Here is a 26,579-nt window from a genome sequence, read left to right as displayed (position 1 = left end):
AAGAACAACGTTTTGTATCGATATACATGTTACCGGTACGTCTGGTGAGAACATGGCGTGTAATTGATTATACAGTACAGCATGAGGGATTGGTTAGTTAATGATTGGGCTAATTGCTAAGATCTGGCTGCGTTGAAGGGTTTCTTCTGTCAAACAAAAAATTACATTTTGAATTTTTTGTTTAAATTTAACGGTCTAACCACGACTGACTACTGTCGAGGTAAAATTCTCTCAGAATACGACTTTCCAAAATGAAGAAATTCAGAAATGCAATACTATTCAAAGTTTTGACAGAAAATATGCCTTTGTTTATACATTGTGTGAAGGGTTTCGTCTGTCAAAGTAAGAAAAAATACTTTTGGAAATGTTTCTTTCAAACTAAACTTTCCAACTACGACGCGATACGTTTTGCAGACATGCAGCTAAGAATACTACATGTACTAAGTATTCGAATGTTTGACCAGAAAACATATCTATGTTTATGTTTTACATCCTTCGTCTGATTTGACATGACTTTTTTCTCCAGGCAGATGTTTTTGAGAGTCCCTGACCCTTGGTGACCCGACTGTCAGAAAAGATTTGACGAAGAGGACCCAATCTGTCCCCCGGAGACACAGGTAGGATTTCTCCGCCTCATGCCCGTCGCGCCCCGGGGCGAGGCACCACACGTGCCCGGCTTATGTGGGGCGCCAGGTGTTTCACTTAGGGACGGTTCAAAAACTGTTCTAACAGGTGGACTATAGCTAGGGTGGAGCACAAAATATAGAGGATAATCTCCAAGCAGATCTCTTCGAGTAATCTCCAAGCAGATCCTAGGGTGGCCAAAGGCAGTATCAAATTGGCCAGGCAGTATACTAGTATCCATTGGCCAGAGAGGGTCCAATACGCCACTTCCTTGGTATGTTATGTGTCTATTTGGCCATTTTCTACTGTTTCCAGCCGCTTCCCGAAGCCTGGTAGAGGCTACGAAGCCTGTACGAACCCTTACTCCAGCATTTATGTATGTATTTGGTACCGTCTATGTGTGTATAGAGTTGTTAGGACTTTAAATGATGTAAACTGAATCTTTGTTACTCCGTGAAGGAGGTCAGGACCTCCGGACGGAGTGTTGTAATCGGCTGATTTTTCATGTTCGCAGTCAAAACACTGGGTTCTCTTTGTGTAATCGGCACGCAATTTTATACGCCGTCTGCGGGCATGCCCGTGTTGATGCACGAATGTGTATTTTTGCCGTTGCTGCTTTCGCGGTCAATGTAATATCGCAGACGCACCCCTACAATTACGAGGCGAATTGGAATGGTCCAGAAAAACGCGTTGTTTGGAATAGCAGTGGGGTTCAAAAAAGTTCATGCAGATACGGGGTGGTTTTTATAAGTGGTTCCAGATGTTTTTGCCCATGGTTAAGAGATGCCAAGTTTTTTGGAAGATGTTCGCAGCCAAAACGCATTCTTCCGTACGTCGCATTTCTGTGTAATTTCGCATGTGGTGTTGCATTATGTCCGGGATGATGCACGTCTTTTTATTTTTACCGTAGCTGTTTTGATATTGGAGTAAATGCTTATTTTCGAAACATCCCCATTTCTTTGAAATGGTTTCGTCCGTTTATGCAACTGTTACTGCGCTAATGACGACCAGTCGCGCTGTCCTGATACACCGCGAATGTGCGAGTGTTCCCTGTAGACAGTCCCGGGAGTCATTTTTTTCGCACATTCCAGGGGCCAAACCAAAATACGTTCATGAACCGAGTCCAAAAAACCGAAACGTGAAAATCGGATGATCGGACCTGATGTACATTTCTCTTTCTATAGATTGTACACACAATACACACATCTTTAGATAATCTGGCCATGGCAGGTTAAAAAAAAAGTAACCCTGAATCATACTAGATTAGCGTAAATGCATGTTAATGCGTTCAAAACAAGAAAAAAATTGTTTCCGGGTATTAATCTCTTGAATCACGGCGCTGAATATTGACGCAAAAATATTTCGGGCATCGCGCGCCCTTCCCGCGTCACGTGTAGGCATCTCGCATCTCTGATTGGTTGTTGCGTCTTAAGATGACTGAGCCGACGCGCGTTTAAACAATTTTTCTTTGTTCGATTTATCACACTTCACAGAGAATTGTCGCCAATGGCTACTTCTTTTTGTTGCAATGTATAATACTTCACGGAGAATTGTCACCTATGGCTTCTTGTTTTATATTTTGTCTGACCTCAATGAAAAGCGACCTGCAGGTCGATTTGAGTTAAGAATTGTTCAGAATTAGCCAAGCAGTAAAGTAAAGAAGACAGGACAAGACGCCTGCATTGTTTTTTGCTGTTCGGAAGACTCTCTTGACGTGCATTGGTCTATGTGGGAGAACTCGAGAAACTAACAGCTGTATCTTATGTAGTCTTACATTACAATTAGTAGAGAACTCTTATCATAGAAAGAGCTCTACTTCTATTTGGGGGAGGGGGGCAATTGACTAATCCGATAGGGGGCGTTGCAAGGTTACAAGGGAGTTAGGCCACACCGACTTAATTTTATGGATGACATCCTCTGAAGACCCCCAAACTAGCGCGCGCGGGCGAAAAAAAGAAAAATCCGGCCAAAAATAAAAATGCTTCTAAACCACAGGAACACAAAGCCGGTATTGTGAATTTGGCGCATTACATAGCGACGTATACGACAAGCCGGCACATGCTGGCTTTTTGCGGAATTTATGAATCGACACTGTACGTATGTACTGAGTTCTTGAGTCGTGGAGCTTCGGTAGCCTGGGTGCCGCCCTCCAGAGTTACCGCCGACTTCATTGTCGCTGACCACCATCATCGGGACAGCTAGGCCAGAGCCTCGGAAGACGTGATCTTTTTTTTTTTTTTTTTTTTGAGATCAGACGGAAATCAATGCGCGCGCGGATGTCATCCATAAAATTAAGTCGCTGTGGCCTTAGTTGGTAAGAAAAGGAATACTAGTAGACGAGACAGAGCAAGAGATTTTACTCAGCAAAAAGATAGCGGAAGGAGAGACAATTAAATAAAAAGAGAGACGATGTAAGAACGCATAATACATCGTTTAACTTCTGCATGCCAATGTCTGCCTCTTGCATCAAAAGGTATTAAAGTTTTGTTGTTTTTTATATTCCAACATTAATTACAATACATGGTGACGGCACACTCAAGTGTTTTCAACTTATTTTTATGCCGCCACCAACGCATGGACAACAGCTAGACATACTCATTTTCACATGAGGAAAGTCGTGTTAAGTGCCTTTCCCAAGGGCACAAGGTCGGTGGCATGGCAGGATTCGAACTCGGGACCTCTTGGTTGACATTTTCTCCGGTCAAATATGCCGATTTCTCACCAAACCTTCCCGCTCTCTTTGCCCCAGACCCGGTGCCAACAAGGTGGAAACGATTATACTAGAAACGCCAGGATGATATAAGGTTGCGTGCCGGGACGTTGTTAGTCTTCGCCCGGCGTTTAGAACCGTGCCAGCGTCCCGTGGCGTTTTGGGGCCAGGGTAAACGTTTGTCTTAGGTTCTGTTTCTTCCCAAGCTAACCTCTGACAACCTCTTTGTTATGAATCTGGCGAAGTTCAGGGCGATTTCTTCCTCCTGAAATAGCCCAGTTCGACAGGTTGATCAAACGCAGCTAGGTTTGTCTTGTCTTTATCTGCCTATGCGCTCAAACCTTTCAGAAATACTAGTACTAGATGTAGGCGAAGTTTACTTTTTGCTACTCTCCAAGCAGAGGTTTGGGTTTGGGGTTATTTTTCCAGTGCAAAAGAGAAACCCCGATTTAAAAAAAGCCTAAAAACACGCCCAAAATAACCCCAAACCCAAACCTCTGCTTGGAGAGTTTGCATCATTTCGTATGTCCACAAGACTTGTATCATTCAATAGTTCTCGCTAGGCTATTTGAGCATATAATAATAATAGGGGCACCCTGTGCTGTGATTTGGACCCCCTATGCTGTGATTTGGACCCCCATGCTGTCTTTCAATCTGCATAGGGGTGTTAATTTTGGGGGGAGAACCTTAATAAATCTTGCAAAAAAAATGAAAATCCAACTTTTATATAGAATGAAGCTATAACAAAGGGAAAACCTTAACTTCACAAAATCTGTAAGTGAGAAATAGTGTCTCAGGGGGTTATGAGTTTAATTTTTCTTCGGCTCAACGCGCGACTTGCGTTGAAAAAGTTGTCTTTCTGTACCTGACCCCTACGCTGTGAAAAAATCCTGGTGAAAACCCTGCATTTAATATCTGGCTTTCTTTCATCAAATAGTTTTTAAATTTTTAACACATGTCCATGGAGGTAATTTATTACTAAAGGTATGCAGAAGTGCTTACTGTTCAGCATATGCATTCTCTTTCTAGCAACCAATACAGAATGAATTACTGACGTGCAGGAGAGAAATAAATATTGCTGTCATCACAGATATTACAGGCAGATGTCCTAATGAGAGACAGGATACTAGTAGTAAGATGAACGTAAAATTTATTTATTCTCCCAGACCCCTTAGGTTGCTTGAAAGATGCCTGAACTTGGCCGGTCAAATAAGGTGATATAAAGAGGGTAGTCGGTCACAGAGCTCCACTTAGGTAACTTGTAACTAATGTTGTGTGGTGCAGTTTAGTGTCGTTCAGTGTAGTGTAGTGTCGCTCAATGTAGTGTATTAAATGTCGTGCAGTAGTGCAGTGTAGTGTAGTGTTGTGTCGTTCAGTGTAGTGTAGTGTTGCTCAATGTAGTGTAGTGTCGTGCAGTGCAGTGTAGTGTAGTGTCGTTCAGTGTAGTGTAGTGTCGCTCAATGTAGTGTAATGTGCATTGTAGTGTAGTGTCGTTCAGTGTAGTGTAGTGTCGTTCTATGTAGTGTAATGTCGTGCAGTGTATTGTAGCGGTGCAATGTTGTGTCGTGTCGTGCAGTGTCGTGTCGTGTAGTGTAGTGTCGTGTAGTGCAGTGTAGTGTAGTGTAGTGCAACTAGTAGGTCAGAAACTCGCAAGACTTTGTGATAGCTGGAAGTCGGCCAACTATGCCAGGGCATACCAACAGCCTGACCGACAAATATAAAACTGAAACCAATTTCGTCATCTCGAGAGAGAGAAAGAGAGACAATAAATTATTATCTCGTAACACAGAGCTGCGGAGCGCCTTGCCCTGCCCGGATACCGGCGCAGGGCGACCTTTGTTGCGGTACGAACCATCTGTGTCGCCCGCCTGTAATCTACCCCCGGCCGAACAATGCCTTCGCGTGCGACAGAGAGGAAACACGGGGGGATCCAGCCACAGGGCAGACTTTTCCAACTCATTCAGGGTAATAGCTCGTGGGAAGAGGAATTTGTCCAGACATGCCGGGCGATCTAAGGATAAAATCTTACCCGGTAAGTTTTTTTTACAGCGTGTAAACAAGGTTGTGACGTAGCGGCTGTTGCCATGGTAACGGACGTAGGTTTCCCTGTTTGAATCAGGAAAACCTACTGCGCCTGTGCGAAACCTGTAATGTATTGTTTGTCCGTATTGTGTATAGTACTTGGCAGGACGTCTTTTTAAGGTTGTATTCGCGTATTTAAGACATTTAAGGATGACATTTTGTCTACTATAGGAAATATGACAGCATCATATATTGGTTAACATTAACTTGAATAGGATAGTTATGTTATCATTTTAATATTTTCATATCAAGTCTTCTCATATCAAAGAATAATCGACTCTCTTACTCTTCTATATTGTTGAGGCGTTGAAATTTCCATGGAGCAAAATCGCCCCGTAACGGTGAAAACAAATCACTGCAGTTTCTTTTAAGTAGTAGTTCAACCAATACACTAGTTATAGAGCCATGGATCAAAAGCGTCGCTTAGCGGCATAACAAGTCACTGCAGTTCCTCATGCCTGGAAGAGTTGTGTGGGGGGTAGAGGGCTGTATCAGGGTTTGAGGTTTAAAAGGGTGCCGAATAAAAGCAGGCTTTTACTGCCGCAAGCCGAAAAACTCTTCCCCCGATACAGCCCCGTACCCGTATACTGCTCTCTCGCCCCCGAAAAAAAAACCGCTAGAAAATATAGGTAGGATTGATGGCTATTTTCTAGGCAGCATTTAGTAGATTATTAATTATTGGCAACATACATAGGCCATGGATCAAAAGCTCTCCATGGCTGCCAAAAACAATCCCTGCAGTAATTGGAGCAGTGCGGCCAACATATTAATATTGGGTGCAGTCCTAGATTGAACTGCTAGGGGCCGCTTTTGATACATGCACGCAACTGGTTGGTACTGCAGTTCATTTCATTTTATTTATTTGCACAAATAAAAACATTGATCAACAAATATAGAAAACAGTGTGCAGGAGGAATAAAGAGGCCTGCAAGGCTTTGCAATGTCCTCCTCCTTGAAACTTAAATCACAAAACTAACAAACTAAATAAAACCTAAATATAACAGAACAAAACTGTTTTAGATTGGTGTATACGTAAGGCTAAAGTGACAAAAATGTTAAAGGACATCAAAGTATACTAGTAATGTAATTTAATGTTTGGATTTATCATATATCACTAGATGTCACTAAAATCACACAAGTAACTACAAGCACCACGTGTTGTACCTTGTAAAGGAACCGCAGCGGGGCGCTCTTAGACCATGCACGCAACCTGTTGCTACTTCAGTTTGTATCTCTATGTTTCGAGGTAAAAATTGGTATTTTGTAGCCAGCAGCTACGATCTACACATACTAACGCTAGTTTTGATGAAGATAACATCACGGAGGTGATAGAATTTGAGGGAGGACAAGCAGAATGTGGTTTTTATTTATAGTACTGTGAAGAGAATGGTGTTTCAGCACCAAGGAAAGGGATGGTATATAACACTAGTAAGTTCAATTGGGGAGGGGGGCGGTAACTCAGTACGCACAAAAAGACCATATCCGTGGTAGTGATATCAAATAGCGCCCAGTGGTCTGAGGTCCCAAGTCAACAATGTATCATGCGTGGGGTCGTGTGGCATAGCGGCAGCGTACTCGACTCGGAATCAAGAGGTACCGGGTTCGAGTCCTGACATGCCACCGATCTTGTGCCCGTGGGAAAGGTACTTTACACGACTTTTTCTCTCTTAACTCAAGTGAAAATGAGTATTGTCTCGTCCTGTATTCGTCCTCTGCGTTGGTGACGGCATAAAATAAGTTGATATAACTTGAGTGTGCCGTCACCACGTCTATTCATGACATGTTGGAATAAGAAAAAAAGACTGTTTCATGTGTTTAAAGGTGTGCAAAGGAGGTGCTGTGATGGTCTGAAACTCACTTGTGCAACTCCATACGGAATGTTAACCAGGATTTTGGCGGTGCGCCTGAATACCGAACGGAGATCTTGATCTGCATAGAATCTAGAACACACTTATGCAAGAAATAAGTTCCTACATCAGTTTGGGAGTTTGACGATAGTGACCCCTGCATACACAAAGTCCTGCCAAACATGTATATTAGTAGTGACAAGATAAATGAACTGAATGACAGCTCCACCCACTCTCAGCCCTACCCATACCCAAGAACACTACCAAACTATTCATGTATAATTATCTGTGCTATAAAACAAGCGACCTGTTCCAACCCTCCCCCAGGCTTGCACCTAAGTCACCTTTCAAGACAGAGACCGACTGTCATTACTGCATTCTTCTTATCTTACATCCAATCTATAATATTGCTCTGTCTGAGATATTTCTGCCTCTCTCCCCATACGTTTCCATGTATCTCAAAACGCTACAAATGTTGTTAAAGAAACTTTGGGTCGGACTTGTTTACCTCTTGTCTCGCCCTCAAGTGCGCGGGTCGTCAGGTAGGACAGAGATTTGTAGGCAGCTCATTATCCATGCAGGGTGAATTGTAGGCGTGGCTAGGCTTTGAGATACAACCACCTGACCCGATGTAATGTTGATAAACATTGATATCTTAAAATAAATTCATGTATGTTTGAACATGACATTATGTATTGACAAATAGGCGTGTGGGAACTTTTCAGAAATTTTTGTGTATCTTAGGCATGATTTTGACAAAACCTTCTGTCCGTCTGAAGTTGCAAGTCATAATGCCGGATGTAATAAATCATTTCAGGAAACGTCAATTCATCCAGCGAAAGAAATCCTGTGTGCGACAGAACAAGTATCGACTCAGACTAGAATACTAACAGTTACACACATCATTTTGTAGCGAATTTAGAACAAAAATCGAGGTTTGGATGAAAATTCATATTATTTTGGGTACTTTTAAGAACATAGAGCCTTAACACGGTCTACTGATCAGTAGTGCTCCCCAGGTGCTTAAAGTCGCCAGACGAGTAAGAAGTGACAAGATAAATGACATGGTGGACAGATCCACCCTTTCGTGGCCCTATCCATAACCAAGGACAATAACAAACCGTTTATGTGTAATTATCTGTGGTATAAAACAAGTGACCTGTACTAACCCTCCCCCAGGCTTTACCTGAGTCACCCTTGAAGACAAAGACCGACTGTCATTACTGCATTCTTGTTGCCTTACATCCAATCTAGAATATGGCTCTGTCTAAGATATTTCTGTTCTGCTTGTCTCCCCATAGGTTTCCATGTATCTCAAAACGCTAAAAATGTTGTTGAAGACACTTCGGGTCGGACCGATACAACAAAGGTTTTTAACCAGCCCTTCTCTTGTAAACCTGAAGTGTTTTATTCACGTTAAAAGGGTTGGGGAATATCAAAAGGTTTTTTTTTTATTGTCCCAACAGTACCCGTGCAGTCGCAGCCTTTATACGGCTGAATTGATGAAGGGTATCACATAATAATCAATACAAATCACAACAATTACAACATTCAAATAATACAAATGATACACATATTTGTTCCACAATTATTTTGTGGAATTGAAGATTAACTCTGGGTGTGGCTGTCTTGTCAGACTTGAAGCACAACAGGCTACTGTAAATTTCTTCATTATTGCAGGGCCCTAATTTTTGCAGTAAAAGGGGGAAAGGATGTTTTCATGGTGTTCCACGTTCACAGTTAAACACTTCCATAACTAGTAATACAGGGGAGGCGCATAATCGTCATGTTATAATGAAAGTTTGTTGCAAATACGATGTTTGCAGTGGACAATTCACCGCAAAAACTGTGGAAATATAGCCACTGCGAACATAACAATATTTACAGTATGTACAAAGCAATCCCCAGACAGAAATACACGTCAACACAAAAGGTTTCCCATATTTTCCATTTTATTGAAGATTTCACCACAGCCGGGCAAAGTCAATCTAGAAAGTCCTTTATACCATGCCAAGTTAACACATGTGCAACTAAAGTTTGATATGGCATAAACTAAGCATCTGGTGACATCTGAACACAGAAAAGGCGACTATGTTGTTTGTGTAGTTAGTAGTAACTCACGGCTTTCTTTATAGTTTGAACGACAGCGAAAATAATAGATTTTGCTAAGTGCTGGCATACCTAGGCCTGTCAATGAAAGTTGCTAAAGATCAAAGCAGTTTGATTACGTTCACAATTCACTGAGTTTAAGTCATGCATTCTGTTGACTCATTTTGATGGAAAATACTTGAAAACCTTTCCTTTATGCATCTTGCATGTATAAAGTTGCCGTTACAGTAGTAATCTGACTATTAAACACAGTAAATTTGTGAAACGAACTGGTGGCCGGGAAGTCGACCTCTCTATTCACGTTTGGCGCATGTCAGCTCAGGCATGGCCTTTGGTCCCGGGGGCCAGAACACCTCCATCATCACATGGCCACGTGCACCAACTTGGTCACTAACCATAACCTGGAATCAGATAATTTTACACGTATGTAAGTGTGGATCTATGTAGATAAATTAACACAACGGGTTAAAATACTTACACAACAAACAGTACAACCCGTGTCCTTTACTGCGCGATTTTAGGTATTTGCTGTCGCTGAGCCCCAAGATATTGACGGTAGCTTTTCAGACAAAAGATGCAAGTACCCAGGGCAATAACTCGCTGGCAATTTACAAATTTGATGACCTTCCGGCGATTAACAAATTGGCCAAAGGTTGTTGGCAGTGTAACACCGGCTCAATGGATATATACAGAAAACCAACACTACAAACATAGGAACAGTCGTAATTACAGAAAACAAATGTTGGGACAATGTAAGAGAACATTACCAGAATCTTGTAGTTGATCCCCGCGACAACTTGGGTCTGATAGTAGATGGGTACAAATCCAGCAAACGGTTTTCCGTCGTTGACAGCAAACGCCACCTCATCTCGGAACTGCAATGTTTTAAAATACGAAAGGCTGAAGACACAATGCAGTATTTACACATGTACAAATTTGTTCTATCTCTAAAATTAGATACTGTACATACCCCTATAAGGTAAAGTAAACAGCATAACTTAAAAGACTTCAGATTTTCAAAATGTTTTGGGACACATATTTTTAGTTCTGAAAACCAAACAAAGACCTGTATTGATTACTATAATGGTTCTATAACGTACCAGAACACAACAAGCCCTGGCCCGATCAGTAGCGGTGTCGTTGTCAAAAAACACCTTATCACTGAAGCCTCCCCATTTGCCTTGCAATTGTTTGGTTGACATCCTGCTGAAGTTGGGCGGATTCAATTCGGACTTCACCTAGATTGCAACATACAACTGAAATTATAAAAGATTGACGTAGAACTTCCGATATGTAGTGTTAAACAATTTCCATAAAAAACTTTCCCAGTTGCCGCAAGTTCCCTGAAGTTGTTTTGCTCTGTAACAAACATTACAATATTTGATATTGGTGTTGACGGTTTTTGAAAAGCACCCGAACTTCTTTTTCACAAGAAAACGCCGCCCACCGTCCATTACAGTTACTCAAAACATTGTTTATCTGCTAAGGTTACACCTTGACATAAATATTTTTTCTCTACGAAACGGACAAACTTGTTCAACTGCCAAAGACGAATTATGTGATATAGCTAATATGACAGTTGTGAGGGAAACTGAAAAGTATCAAATTGCTAGACTCACCAAAATTCGCTCAGAAATCAAAGACGTGTGACTTGTTCACCTCCGTGTCTCGCCCTCAAGTGCGCGGGTCGTCAGGTAGGACAGAAATTTGTAGGCAGCTCACTAGACAGCTCATTATCTATGCAGAGACCTTTAACGTTAAGACTTGTAGGCGTGGCCAGTATTTGACCTCCTCGTCCGATGTGATGACGTTCATAAATATGTTCTTGAAACAATTAATTAAATGAATCAAAGATGATAATTCATGTTTCTTGAAATTTGTAGTCTTTGCTAACGTTATATATTAATAAAACGGCGAATTCGTAAGGTTGGCAAACTTTTGAATCACAGACATGTTGAAACATTGTGCTTTTCTCATGACCCTTTGTTCTTCTGAAGTTCCAAAAGTCATAGTGCCGGAGCTATGTAATAAATCATGCCAGGAAGCGCCAATTAATCCAGCGAAAGAAATCGTGTGTGCGACAGAACAAGTATCGACTCAGACTAGAATACTAACAGTTACACACATCATTTTGTAGCGAATTTAGAACAAAAATCGAGATTTGGATGGAAATTCATATCATTTTGGGTACTTTTAAGAACATAGAGCCTTAACACGGTCTACTGATCAGTAGTGCTCCCCAGGTGCTTAAAGTCGCCAGACGAGTAAGAAGTGACAAGATAAATGACATGGTGGACAGCTCCACCCTTTCTCGGCCTATTTTTAACCAGCGACTCTAACTAACCGTTTATGTGTAATTATCTGTGCTATAAGACAAGTGACCTGCACTAACTCTCCCCCAGGCTTTACCTGAGTCCCCCTCGAAGACAGAGACCGACTGTCATCACTGCATTCTTGTTTAATCTATGACTTGGCTCTGTCTAAGATATTTGTCTTGCTTGTCTCCCCATACGTTTCAATCTATCTCAAAACGCTACCTGTTCTATTATATCATTATAATTTACTGGTAATTTCAAAGATTATGTTTTCATGTCTGCGTGCCTGTGCGTCTGTCGGGAAAAGCGTGAAAATAGAGCCACCTCGAAGATTACAAGATTTACAGTAGCAATGTGGTGTTGTCTCTACCTACTCTCTCGAAGCAGAGGTTGATGGTGGAAGATCGTTTGCTATTTAATATGGTTCCTTTTTTTTCCTTCTTTTTTTCGCTAGCGAACCAACTAGCGGACCAACTACCCCGGCATGTTGTCTCACTATTTGGCCGATTGCTACTCTTTCCAGCCTCCTCCAGAAGCCTGGTAGAGGCTACTTTTATTACACCGTACACGCAACCTGTCACTACTGCAGTTTTTGTATACATCGCTAGATGTCACTAAATGTATTACATGACCCTTGACCTGAGATTGTAAACACAAGACCCTTACCCGATTTTCTCTCTGTTTTGTTCGAGTTTCATGCGTTTTAATGTAAGAATTGGAACTCCAGAGCCAGCTAATGGCAACATGGACATGACAACGGGGATTCTTATGAAGATGGCGATATGAGTCCGCAAGGTGTTAGGAGAAAGAGGGGATACAGAGCACGGTAAGTTCGACTGGGGGAGGGGGGCGGTAACAGAGTTGTTACGCACCTAAACTAAAAAAAAAGCAAGGCAGGCCCAGGCCAAATATAACGTTATGCTTCATATAATTTGTACTCAGAGGTCTGCCACCAGTATGACTGAAAAAAGAATGTGTTGTTACTGTTTTGGTCTGGAACTGGTCAGAACTTGTGCTTACTGAATGTAACGTTGACCAGTTGTTGAGTATAATTTTTACGCCCAAAAAACAGTTACTCAAGCAAATGAAAATGTTGTCTCTGTCCTTGGGGCTGGGAGCACAACAAGGTCTCAAGAGCCAGAGAGTTCTACCCGTAACCACCCTTCCCTGTTGAGGGTGGGGTTGTACATTCTTTGTTACCTCTCCAGGGCTCGAAATACTGGGTGCATGTGCACCTTAGTTCACCCAAATTTGGAGCTGTGCACCCAATTTTTTTCTGTGGGTGCACTGGTGCACCCTAATATTTTCTTAGGTTTAACCACAGGCGCTAGGCCATCGAGTTTTTGTTGAGATCTAACAATACATTGTTTTGTAAACCATTAAAATCCTTATTATTGTTTCGCGTATGTTAGAACATACAGTGTGTCTACTCATTCAGCCCGTTGTCATCACAATACATTGGTCCGTTGAAATATTCCCGAGAATAATACAGTCACATAACACATAACACCGTCTTGGTATGTTGTATGACACGGGCCGTTGAAAGATTCCTGAGAATCATACGTACACTGAACACGGTCACAAACTGTTGAGGATTCCAAAGAACCATACGAACAGATACCGAAGTCTCCCGAAGATTGCCGAGAGCCGAACAGCGACTTCCGAACGCTTCAGCTTGGTTAGGTACTTAGTACTAGTATACACTAGGTGCGAAATGCCATTTCAAAAGACCCTATTTTCTGCGAAATGCCACAAGGAAAATAAAAGTCTTGATACTATCTATAATCAAGGGGTAACTAAGTAGCCATGTAAACTATTTTGGGGGTATGATACCATATTTTAAAGAAGATATGAAGCATTTTGTAAAGTCCAATTTCCGGCGAACTGCGTTACCAGCAATCCTGCTGTACAGGTCAATGACATCATCGCTAGCCAATCAGACGCACGATAGGCCCACATTTCCCGCGCGGTTCTAAAATGTAAACGCACACAACTGGCTACATTACCCGACAAGAGTCTTGACATGCTATGTGTAAATGTACTGTCAGGCTACTCTAAACACGTCCACAAACCCCACCGACATGTTTTCACTTCTACATATGTCTCCCAGGCACGAGATTAGTTTTGCCCAATATCTCAAAAATGTACTATATCGTTGTTTTCTGAGTCTGGGGACTCAGGGACTTCACACCGAACGTGATTCTAAGTCACATTTTTGCTGCCACCCCAGTTGGTAACACAGTTCACGGGTAGGTGTTTCCTACCCTGTCATCTTTTTGAAGTTATCATACCTCTAGCGCTAGCCCCGGCTTGGGGTTCTATCGAGTCAAGCAGCGGTTTTGCGAACGCGTTCGAGTTTGCGAAACGTGTTCTATTCCCGTCGGCCTTTGCGCTATCTAATCTCCTAACCATGAACGCCGATGTAACAGCTGAGTAATGAGTATGATTCAGCGGACCAAGTACCCAGCAGTATGTATTATATATGTATGGTTCATTGTACGGAGAATTCTAGGGAAATTTTTCAACGGACCGTGTTCACGGTGTTATGTGATAATGAGTGTATGATTCTCTGGAATCTTTCGACGGACAGTGTTCACGGTGTTATGTCATATATGTGTTGAGTGCATGACTCTTCGGATCCTTTCAACGGACCGTGTTCATAGTGTTTGTGTTCAGTGTATGATTATCGGGAATCTTAAGCTTGTACGGAGTGCACAGTATACGTGTGTTCATAAAACAAAGCAACAGCGATCTCAACAAAAACTCGGTGGCCTATCGCCCATGGTTTAACGTATGTAAAGATGTTAAATGTAAAGTAGTTGCAGCATATTCTTAACATCTAAGTGTCCGAAAAAATAATACAATCATTGTTATAGTACTTTTCTAAGCTGTTGGTCTTTAGGATGTAACATTTTTGTCTGAGGGTTGAGTAATGTTTGAAGTTTGTGGCAATGTTGATCTAAGTGGACATAAGACAATTGTGAACAAAACAAGAAATTGTACATGTATGCCTAAAACATTTGCGCACTCCCACACACAGAAGTACAAAGTCAACACAAAACGTTTGCCATATTTTCCCATTTTATTGAAGATCTCACAACAGCCAAGCTAAGTCAATGCTAGCTAAGTCTTGAATATATCCGCAACTAATGCTTGTTATGACATAAACTAAACACCTGATGAAAACACAGATAAGGCGACTATATTTAGATTTAGTAGAGTTTACAGTTAAGGCCACAGTAAGTAATTTTTATGGATGACATCAGCGCGCGCATGCAATACTTTTCGCCTGATTTTGGAAAAAACAAGAAATTGTGTGGCCTTCTGACAGTGGTCAACATGCCAAAAATGGGCAAAGATGTCTGTTGTCATGCTGGAATGTGGATGGCAGATAACTATGAAGATAGGATACAAGAAAAGGCTCTGATTTAATACTTTGTTTCTTACTCTGATGCAGTGATATGTGGTGCTGGCTGTGTGATGTTCCTGCTAAATCAAACCATTTGTACAATGATTGAGTCAAAATTTTAAAATGTACGAACCTTGTTTTTTTTCAGCCTGCCTTGTTTTTTTTTCGCCCGCTCCATAAAATTTACTTGCTGTGGCCTTAGGGGGAAGGGGCCTTAGATGCAGGTAAGTACATGTACTAGTACCCAGAAGTATTCCTCGGGTCCGAAATCAGTTGTCATCGTCGTGAAATTTGACAGATGACAGTTCCGGCAGGGCCGGCCCAGGCCCCCAGTACACCGTCATCATCACGCGGGCGTCCCGCGTCCCACCAACGCCTACCTGGTGGTGAAGCCATAATAAGTAGGAAAACACAAGCAGACTCGTGCTATTGGTCAAATTGATTCACTGGGTGACATCAGCTCAGGAAAAAATATAGAACTGCATTGAAAATGTAGAGATGCAAATTGTCTATCAGGACTGGCTTGTGCTGACTTTCCCAAGTCGGGGCATTAAATTTTTGAAACGTAACAGGAGACCGTGCATATTAATCATAAATGTGTCTGTTAGCCAGGTAATACTAGTTATGTCAGCTACAATCAGATAAGGTCATATTTTGGTGTCATGAGAACTTTAAATATGTGCAGAAAATCAACACTGAAATTGTAGCAGTGGATCATTACAGAAAACGAATGCGAGGAAGACATTACCAGAATCTGGTAGATGGTCCCAGAGATGGATTGCATCTGGTAATAGATGGGAGCAAATTTCTCAAACGTTTTGCCATCGTTAAGACGTTTCTCTGCCTCGCCTCGGAACTGCAAGTTTTTATGATAAGAAAAAGTGATGATCATGTGATTAAGGCCTGAAAGGCATCCAATTCGATTTCTAAGCAGCAAAACTCGAAATACTCTGAATAAGGCAATCTTTATGATATTGACACATACTGCTTCACATTAGCACATTTCAAGCAGTATTTCATACTTTGGGCATTTAAAATTGCAGAAACAAGCCCCAAGATTAGTCCTTTATTTTTTGGGTGGTACCCTAAAAATCAGTCCAGGACCTTTCCAGTAACCATATTAGTATCATGTATTATTCAATTAAGGTCTAAACAGGGGGTTTGCTCAGTGTAGTGCATCCCACCCACTCCTGCAAAGTTTGTTTTTCCATTTTATTCTTTGTTATGATATGTGTAATCATTGTGGGGAATGAAATAAAACAAACAAACAAACAAACAAACAATCAAATGTACCAGTGTACAGCAGGCCCGGGCCCGGTCAGCATGATAGCTGTCAAAATACTCAGGGCTGCTGAGGCCTCCACACATTGCTGGTCTTCCTAAAATGTCGCCTTCCGAACTCATTCTGCAGTTGCTGAAGTTTGGATTTCACCTAGATGGAACATGACATGTATGCAAATGACAATTCTGTATCAGTACAGCCGGTATGGCCGCCCTTTGCCGTAACACATGGGCTTCACAGGCACGCGGCGCGGCGGCAGCTGGCTGTATCACAGCGAACGACTTGTTACACTCAATCTTTGCATATTTGATTGCAGAAGTTGTGTGAAGTTAAGGTTTTCCCTTTGCTATTAATAGCTTCATTCTAAAGTTATGTTTACATTTTTTTGGGCAAGATTTATGAAGGTTCTCCCCAAAAAACACACCCATGCTGGTTGAAAGACAGCATAGGAGGTCCAAATCACAGAATAGGGGGTCCAAATCACAGCATAGGGGGTCCAAATCACAGCATAGGGGGTTAAATCACAGCATAGGGGTCCAAATCACAGCATAGGGGTCCAAATCACAGCATAGGGTCCAAATCACAGCATAGGGGATCCAAATCACAGCATAGGGGGTTAAATCACAGCATAGGGGTCCAAATCACAGCATAGGGTCCAAATCACAGCATAGGGGATCCAAATCACAGCATAGGGGATCTAAATCACAGCATTGGGGTTAAATCACAGCATAGGGGTCCAAATCACAGCAAAGGGGGTCCAAATCACAGCATAGGGGTCCAAATCACAGCATAGGGGGTCCAAATCACAGCATAGGGGTCCAAATCACAACCTAGGGGGTCCAAATCACAGCATAGGGGTCCAAATCACAGCATAGGGGTCCAAATCAGGCCCCCTTGCTCAAAAGGCCTGGCGAGAACACTGCGCATACATTTGTACTTGTACACAAAATTCTTGTCTGTTCCAAACCAACACAAGTTGCCAAGGACAAACGACAGATAAAGATCATGTGACGCTTGTCAACGAAGAAAATGGAAAGAAACGGAACGGTGAGACTTACTGAATTTCGCTTCAAAAAATCAAAGAGGTGCGAATCGTTGACTTCCGTGTCTCGCTCTGAAATGTACAGGCCGCCAGCAGAGATATGTACTAGGCAGCTCATTATCTATCTATCAAAGGTCATGATATGTAGGTGTGGCCAGGCCGTGAAGAATTTTGTGACGATAACGCCACACCAATTTAATTTGTTGTTTCTCAGATTTTTTCAGAAAAAATATGAAGCGACAGGGCAAAAAAAAACAGGCCAAGGCACCCCATGATGGCCCGAAATGGTACGATATGAGCCATGAAGTCAACATACCAGGCTGGTTTATAATTAATACAATGGATTTTGAACTTTTAATGAAATGAAGTTGCATTGTTACCTTGAAAAACTCTAACAACTAGGAAGAAAAGGACTTTCTTCAACTGTTGGGGCCAAAATATGTCTTTCAGTGAGCATTTTGCAGTTGATTCAGAACGAAGAATTTTTTTTTTTTGCAAATCAGAAAAAAATGGACAGGGTGAATCCGAGAAACAACAAATTAAGATGGTGTTGCCTAACGTTATACATGTATATTGAACAAAATAGCGAAATGGAAAGATCGACAAACGTAGAATATCTCACACATGATTATTTATTCTTAGCTTCTGTCCTCCTGATGGTGCAAAAGTCTTAAACATCGAGGATTAAGTCATATTATTTTTGATATATTTTCAGAACACATGAGCTTGACACAATGTGCTGAACTGTAGTGACCCACAACACTCAGGTAAGGCCACAGCAAGTAAATTTTATGGATGACATCCTCTATAGACTCCAAATCTAATGCGATCAGGCAGAAAAAACCAAGGCAGGCCAAAAAAACAAGTTTCCTAATCCTACATTATATCATCACATTTTGACTCTATTATAATACAGTCAGATGGTTTTGATTCAGTGAGAACATCACATATACACAGCCAGCATCACATATCACTGCATCAAAGTAAGAAACAAAATGTTTCAGAGCCTTTTCTTGTGTCCTCTCTTCATAGTTATCTGCCATACACCTTCCGGCATGGCAACAGATATCTTTGCCCATTTTCGGCATGGTGACCACTGTCAGAGGGCAACAAAACTTCTTGTTTTTTATTCCAAAATCAGGCGAAAATTAATGTGCACGCTGATGTCATCCATAAAATTTACTTGCTGTGGCCTAACAGACAGCTTCTCGAGATCCCATCTTCAGCTATTAATAGCCAACAACTATGACAAAAAAGTAATTATCTGACAGTGTGCGTTGACCTCTGACAGCCCTTCCCCAGACCTGTATGTGACACTGTCATTACTGTATTCTTGTATCTTATACTATAGCTAACAAGCAATCAACAACATCACTTTGCCCCATACTTAATACGTTGTGTATTGACAAAAACTGCACATTGGAAGGGTTGACAAACTGTATTTGACGCAGAGACTTAACTGAGGGCCTGCAAGGGGGGTTAGTGATTACGAATTACGCAAAATTTTCGCCGCCTATTACGAATTACGTTTAAGTCTCAGAGCTGATTACGACTTTACAATTTGCTGCTAATGTCCAATTACGAATTACGTTGATTTTTGCGGAGGCTGCCTACGAATTACGAAGCCTAAAACGGCCTGATTACGCCTTACGAAAAAGGGCTTGCAGGCCCTCTTATTAACTTGATCTACTGAATGGTGGTGACCCCCAGTGCACAAATTAAGTCATCAGACCCTTGAGAACTGACAAGAAATAAAAGGCATGGTCTACAACTCCACCCATTTCCAGCCCTAGGCGAAATCAATGACAATAGGAACCGTTTGATGTATGATTACCTGTTCTATTACTGTAATTCCTGATTTTTTCACGGTACTTTTATGTTAACTGTCACTTCTGTACTGTTAACTTATCATTACAGTTAACAAATAATTCCTGGATGTTTTTTCCCTGCACCTGGCGCCACCGTGAATATATGGTTCCGTGAACATGTCCACTTTTTTCAGAACTTTTCCTACGTACCGTGAACATAAGATGAATTACAGTATTGTCTTATACACTTCATGGTACAGTGATTAATTGTCTAGTCAGGTTTTGTAACTTTTTTTAGTACTCTGCTTAGTATATACAGTGCCTCAGTTGTTGTGATCCTATATGTAGAATGTTGAATGAACTTGAGATAGAAACACTAACAAAACACTAGAAATTTACATGAAACTTTGGTACAGTACTTTGATAGAGGTTAATGTCAAAAAAAATTGCTACTGATTCTGATTTTAGATTATTTTACAGTCACTCTATTGGTACAACAAGAAGCAAGTCTGTCCCTGGTATACATTGTTTCAGGAGTGAATGTTGTCAGACACGTCGATGAAGGTTAGACATCCAGGTAATAAGATACGCCAAAAATCAGTTACACTACAACAAGCAACTGGATATGATTTTGGGAACGGTCAGACGTTTCAGCTAGTATCCACTTAAGCTTTCGTCAGTGACTGAAAGACCAGAGGAGAAGTGCAGGTTATAATTAGCTATTGATTGATATGCAAATAAGTGAAGACGATGTTGTCAGACTCTTAAGTTTTCCTTCCAGCCCTAAGGGGACCCCAGAAAGTGCGAAATGGAACGAAATGAAACGAAATGAAACGAAATGTGTACGAAGGAAAGCCGTTCTTAGAATACCAACAATATTAACGTTGCCGTTTGGACGTTGAGTGGACACTGACGTCACCGTTCCAACGTACGAATGGCTTAACGGTTTTCCTTCATACACATTTCGTTCCATTTCGTTCAATTTCGTCTCATTTCGTTCCATTTCGTTTCATTTCGCACTTTCTGTACACTGGCCCTAAGTGCGGTCCTCTTCCTGAATCTTTACTTTAAAATGTCTGACAAGCAAGGAAATGATTTGGTGTTAAATATGTTGCAAGATGGTTACAATGTTATGCCGAGAGCTATGCAACACAACAAGCTGCCCCTCCCCACCTGTAGCCACACGGTAAGGGTATCGCACGTAAGCGACGGTGCGGATGTGTTTTCCCTCAGCTGTGAACATCTCCAATTTGCTGTTCCGAAAATCACCCACAATTACGCGGCCAAATTTGTCCACAGCAATCCCTGTGGGATGTAAAAGACCACCTGCTTTCATGTCAAAACTGGAAAGGCGGACTCCATTTTTATCGTACTTTTGAACAGGACTCACACAGTTTCGCTTGTATGTGATGAAGATGTCTCCTTTCTCATCCACGGCGATAGACAAAAAATGTCTAAGACTTACAGTCAATGTGCTCAATTCTGGCACCTGTGTCATTGTGTACATAGGTCTAAACCACACAGCCTCCATGCACACTGCTATACATCTTAAATACACACGTTCTGTTGATAGTATGATTCTGTCAGAAAGCTTGTCCCAGGCAAGCCCAGTGATTCTAATAAGTTTACCCCTGAAAGTACACTTAGAAAGGACATGGCCCTCTTTGCTGTACAGATAGACGGAATGTCCAGTCAAGGCATTTCTCTCACGACCTGCGTACCACTGTGCTGCGTACAAAGCTACCCACAGGGTATCGTTGCGGCCTATGGATATGGCATGTGGTGTCATTTTTTTCCTGTGGAGAAACTGCGTAGAAAGACTCCCTCCATGCTGAAGACTTGGATTCTTTTGTTGCGCTCGTCAGTCACAAATATCTCGTTAGTCGAGGACACGGCAAGTCCTCCTGCAGTCTGAAACTTGCCTGGTCCGTATCCGGCCCCACCAAAGGTGATCCTGTCTTTCTTTTCTGTTTGTAAAACAACAGTAAACACTTAGTGAAGTGGGCACCAATTTTTAGACCAAGGTAACACATACATGTACAGTATATTACATAATGGTAGATCCTATTCCAAGCATGACCATTTTGACAGTTTACATTTGTAGCACTTCAAAATTAGAAAAAAATTGTAAGTTAAGTTAATGTAAGAGAAATATTTTAACAGTTAAAGTTTTCAGATGAAGATATACATGTACTATAAATCCTTGTAGAAACTAAGAAAGACTAGAAAGGCCGACATTTGCTCGGGAGCAAATGCAGCAAATGGCTTCACCACATCCCCCGTACCAAAAATGGATCTATCCCCCCTCTCCCACACAAATGGATCACCCCTGTCCAAAATTTGAAGTGTTCCATTAGTCTATACCCCCTTGCAGCAATGGAATCTTCCATTGCCTTCTGTTGGAACATGTAGAAACACACCCTCCCGAGCAGGGTCAGTGGCGCGGCCCAAAACTGCCTCCGCATCTTAGAAAGTTAGATGCGGAGGCCATTTTGGGCCGCGCCACTGACCCTGCTCGGGAGGGTGGTAGAAACAGTGAGCGCTCTATTTAGAACTGTTAAAATGGCAGGAGGAGGAGAAGAAGGAAAAACATGAGAGAAAGCAATATGTCTTCACCACTTTGTGGTGAAGCCATAAAAACAATATACCACTAAAAAGACATTTAGACAGTAAAAAAGACATCTAATAATTGGCCAAACGTGCGTAGGTTCAGGTTCTAGATCTATACCTTTACCACTGTACCAGGCACTTGTCCTGCAGAGCCCATATATATTTAGGGGTATTTCTCGTGCAATGCATCACACCACAGCAAAACACAATCAATGCAGAACTAATAATAACGATGGCATGGCAGGGCAAAAAAAGATTATCAAATTATTTGGAAGTATTGTGTAAAAATGCCAGCAGGACAAGGGTTAAGGCACAGAGTGGTACATGAATTATCAGAAAAGAAGATGCCTACCTTCGCAGTGATATGTTACCTCCAGGTATTTCTTGTTGTGTGGACAGGGGTCACCAAGGTTCTCATTATCTACTGGCACATCACAACGTTGTAAGCCCTGGCATCTTTGTCTTACAATGGACTGTTTGCTGAGTGTCAAGAGACAAAATATTTTAGTACTGTCCTTCTACAGGGGTGTCAGAGAATTCATCAGAATTTTACAGAATTCACATGATCCTTACTAGTACTAGAAAACATAGGAGGGGGCCCGCAAGCCCTTTTCCGTAGAGCGTAATGGGCCGTTTTAATTCTACGTAGAGCGTAGACGGACTGCTCTAATATTTTTGCGTCGAGCGTATTCGGCGTTTTAATTCTACGTAATGCGTTGTAGCCACTTGGAATTTATCGTAAAGCGTAATCGAGAGGTTTCCAAATTCAGCGTAGAGCGTTGTCGGGACCCCCCCTTGCAGGCCCTCATAGGAAGTTTACTGAATACAAATGATCCATTACGCGGAATACATACGATCCATTACTAGAAACATACGAAGTTTACGGAGTACATACGATCCATTACGCGGAATACATACGATCCTTACTAATTCGGTGACTTGCACCACGATCACGTGAAATCGGCAGCAAATTCAAGATGGCGGACTATTATAGCACTGTTCTCCCTACAATATCTTGGTTTCAAAGAATTTTAAGGGCTTATCCTGCCCTGCTAAACCCCAAACTGCACTTCTGCGGGCTTCTTTCACGACGTACATGTAGTAGCCTGTATTTTAGACCATATAGCAGGGCAATGCTGGGAATTGGTGGAACCGGTGATTGCGGCGGCAAGTCACTAAATGACCCCAAATTAGCAAGGATTGTATGTTTCCGCGTAATGGATCGTATGTATTCCGTAAACTTTGTATGTTTTCAGTAGTGGATCAAAAACCGTTACAAAGCAGACGTAGCCTCCCAAAAAACGTACAGACAAAAAGCATGCACGGTGGGTTGTGACCCAGGCTTATAAGAGGACTGATCTTTGAGAGGGTGGGATCTAAGGATTAGATTAGGAACGGAGCTCTTACTTGTTGTTTTTCTGTTTACAGTTGTTGTCACGTTTCTGGAGCCAGCTACATCCACAGCGAGGGTTTTTCTCCCTCCGACCGTAGAAGGCTTCGTCAATCACGATCAACTCATCCGCTGCACAAGCCAGCCGTATGGTATTCTCCTCACAGACTTTTTCTGTATCAATGATAGCATCTTACAAAATGTACCTTTAGGCCACACCAATTTAATTTCTTGGTCAACGGATTTTTCTAGAAAAAATAATGGAGCGGGCGGGCGAAAAATAAAAAATAAAAACACCTAGGCATCCTATTATGGCCCAAAATGGTACAATAGGACCCATGAAGTCAACACACCACGTCCAGGCTGGTTCAAAATTTAAACAATGAATTTTGAACTTTTAATGATACCACTGCTGCATTGAAAGATGGAACAACTGTAACAACTAGGAAGAAAAGGACTGTTTTCAACTGTTAAGGGCAAAATATGAATTTTGCAGTTGATTCTGAATTTTTATTTTTATTTGCAAATCAGAAAAAAATGAAGCGGGCGAATCCGTTAACCAAGAAATTAAATTGGTGTGGCCTTAGAATATAATGTGTGCAGGCGTATTTCTGTACTTACTGGTTTTTGTAATTGGGTGGGTTGGTACTATGAATACCCCAAGGGATGGGTGGGTTGGTACCATCGATAGTCCCACGGGTGGGTGGGTTGGTACCATTGATAGTCCCAGGGCTGGGTGGGTTGGTACCGTTGACAGTGTCAAGGATGGATGAGTTGGTACCATCGACAGTCCCAATAATTTTTGGGTTGGTACCATCAAAGGTTTGGATGACAGTGTATTTAGTTGTGCTTGCCACTTCCGTTGCATTCAATGTGCTGAAGTTGTTAACTTCTTGTATAGGGCTAGCCTGAAAAAAACAGCAACAAGAAGTTGTAAGAACCTATGATGTACCTATTGTACACTTAAGATACGGTATATTCTTACCATTTACGGGTCAGGAAAAATACTAAAACCTTTCTTGTATCACTTGTTTGAAATTTTGAAGTAAGCTAAAAAATTTAAGCTGTTAAGAAAGGCAGTAAAGCTGGGTCATAATTAGGTTTTGCTGACATTCCACATTTTGCATCTACATTTTTAGGTTAGGTGCACCAGTGCTCCTACTGCAAAAAAAAGATTTGCTTCTTGGGTTGGTACCAATCTAGGGTACCTGATTGGATTGATAAATAAAAATGTATGAATAAATGATTGAAACAATGTTAGGCCACCAATTTAATTTGTTCTTTCTTGGATTTTTCCGGAAAAATATGAAGCGACAGGGCGAAAAAAAAATAATAATAATAAAAAACAGGTCAAGGCAATATGAGCCATGAAGTGGCTGGTTTGTAAGTAAAAGAATAGATTTATGTCCAAAATATGTCTTTCATTGAGCATTTTGCAGTGAATTTAGAACAAAAAAGAATTTTTCTTTTTGCAAATCAGAAAAAAATGGACAGGGCAAATCTGAGAAACAACAAATTGAATTGGTGTGGCCTAAATAAAAATATGAATAAATGGATGAAACAATGTTATGTAAAACTTAAAGTGTAGATTTGAATCATGGCTTACATTTTGCATGCCTTCCTTGTTGAGATAGACTTGTGTGATGAATCCATATGTGATCCCTCCCATTAAGAGAAGGAAAACCACCACAGCAGCAAGAAGGCAACTTTGATTCACTGCAAAACAGCCTTCCAAAACACCTTTGCATACATTATGTTAATGTTGATGTCATTTGCATAATTAATGAGGACATGTTGAAATGAAGTATGACAAAGCAGAGGAATTTTACACTAAGAATATTGTCATTTGAATTTAGAAAACCATAAATTAAACTAGATTATGCTAATTACGACCTTATTTCCATAGTCAATCAATCAATCAATCAATCAATGAGACAAATAAAAATACAAAAACACATATGGAGGTATGAGATCTCCGAATTCTTGTTCAGATATGCAAGACACAGACGCAATAATCATACACAAGTACATGTATCCAGAAAATAAAAGAACCAGAAGAAAATATTTCATTATAAATACACATAAGATTATGACAACAGTTGCTTTGAGAATGTGTATAAATAACAAGGGGTGATGCAAAAGTTGGGGCTTGCCTACAAACTGCTTGGTGAGTGACGCCAAAATTGTAATTTGCTAGTACAAAACTTTGAAGAGTTTTTGGCATCTTGATGGTGCCCGATGGTAATATTAGTGTTGGGATTGGAGTAAATGTTTTTGCCCCCCAAAAAATATATTTTGTTTGGATGTATACAAGTGCATGCATTGTTATTGGCTACATCTATGATACTTGATGTGAGATTTGATGCCCTTGTTGCCTCCGGGGGAAGGAGATATCCTTCCGCGGAAGGGTTTTGTGAGAGATTTAGATTTTCATGTTCGCAGCTGTTTCTCGCGTTTGGGTGGACGGATTCTTTTGAGACTCGGTATATGTTTTGCTATTGGACTGCAGATGATGCACGTTCTTTTGTTTGTATTGTATATGTATTTTCGGGCGTTAAAATGGTGCCTTTTGGTGGCCCCAGAACACCCCTTTGAGCTTGAAAATGGTCGCGACCGTTGACCTTTCGCGTGTATTAGGTATTGTCGGTCTCATCCACGAAGCTGACCCCTTGCACAGTGGGGTGTCCGGTCTCGATAAATTCTTTGTTTAAAACCCTAGTCCTGCGGCGCCGGAGGTATAAAATCTCAGATTTTACTTGTTTTGCCTGTTTTTGCATAGGTTTCAATGCGCAGGACCAATTAACTATAGCATCTTCCCACAAGCTGGACCTCATTGTCATGAAACAAAACTAGAAAGGCCGACATTTGCCTTGGAGCAAATGTAGCGGATGGCTTTACCACATTTTACGACATGGCAGGGAAAGAAAGAGAAACACAAGGGAAAACAATTCTTTACATTGAATCAATTTTAAAGAAATGGCAGGAGGGGGAGAAGGAGGAGAAGAAACATGAGGAAAAACAATATGTCTTCACCACATAGTGGTGAAGCCATAACAGGTCAACATCCATTGCCTTACCATGGAGTTCCTTAACGTTTGGAGGATTGTGAACCTTGTGTACATCAGAGTCAGCCCTGGAGTCATCTGAGGGATCCGGTCTGTTCACTGTTTTTTTATTGTTCCTCTGCATTTGTAGGATTGCGAACCTCGTGTTCATGTACATTGGCGTCATGACTAGTGTCATCTGAAGCCTGTTGGCAGACATTTTCTTCGTATATCGGGTTTGGAAATTCTTTTTCGTGAGGCCCAAAACAACCTGTTGTGGTGTTCATGAGATAGTTTTCGTGATCGG

At 41.4% G+C, this 26,579-nt stretch overlaps 1 protein-coding gene and 1 long non-coding RNA gene across 3 annotated transcripts in view; one reads left to right on the top strand and one right to left on the bottom strand.

Moving 5' to 3' along the window:
- The window catches only part of LOC109461867, a 33,976-nt gene that overhangs the window by 5,502 nt on the left and 1,895 nt on the right, over positions 1 to 26,579 (top strand). The window contains exons 2-4 of one of the 2 annotated variants that reach the window (XR_002139716.1): positions 527 to 617; positions 18,136 to 18,187; positions 23,267 to 23,380. This is a non-coding gene — a long non-coding RNA (uncharacterized LOC109461867). Of the gene's footprint in view, positions 1 to 526; positions 618 to 17,682; positions 17,708 to 18,135; positions 18,188 to 23,266; positions 23,381 to 26,579 lie in introns of those variants that run through there. The other variant, XR_002139717.1, reaches the window with a different exon arrangement.
- Positions 9,207 to 11,067, bottom strand: LOC109461866. Its single transcript, XM_019758335.1, has 4 exons — positions 10,992 to 11,067; positions 10,473 to 10,610; positions 10,140 to 10,247; positions 9,207 to 9,773 (listed from the first exon to the last, which is right to left on the bottom strand). The coding sequence occupies exons 2-4, from the start codon at positions 10,572 to 10,574 to the stop codon at positions 9,666 to 9,668; spliced, it is 318 nt and encodes a 105-aa protein (XP_019613894.1). The 5' UTR covers positions 10,575 to 10,610; positions 10,992 to 11,067; the 3' UTR covers positions 9,207 to 9,665.

This window comes from Branchiostoma belcheri, unplaced genomic scaffold (assembly GCF_001625305.1).
Source record: "Branchiostoma belcheri isolate BF01 breed outbred unplaced genomic scaffold, Haploidv18h27 scaffold97, whole genome shotgun sequence".
NCBI classification, from domain to species: Eukaryota; Metazoa; Chordata; class Leptocardii; order Amphioxiformes; family Branchiostomatidae; genus Branchiostoma; species Branchiostoma belcheri.
The sequence above is the reverse complement of the archived record's forward strand: the minus strand, read 5'-3'. Positions and strand labels throughout refer to the sequence as shown.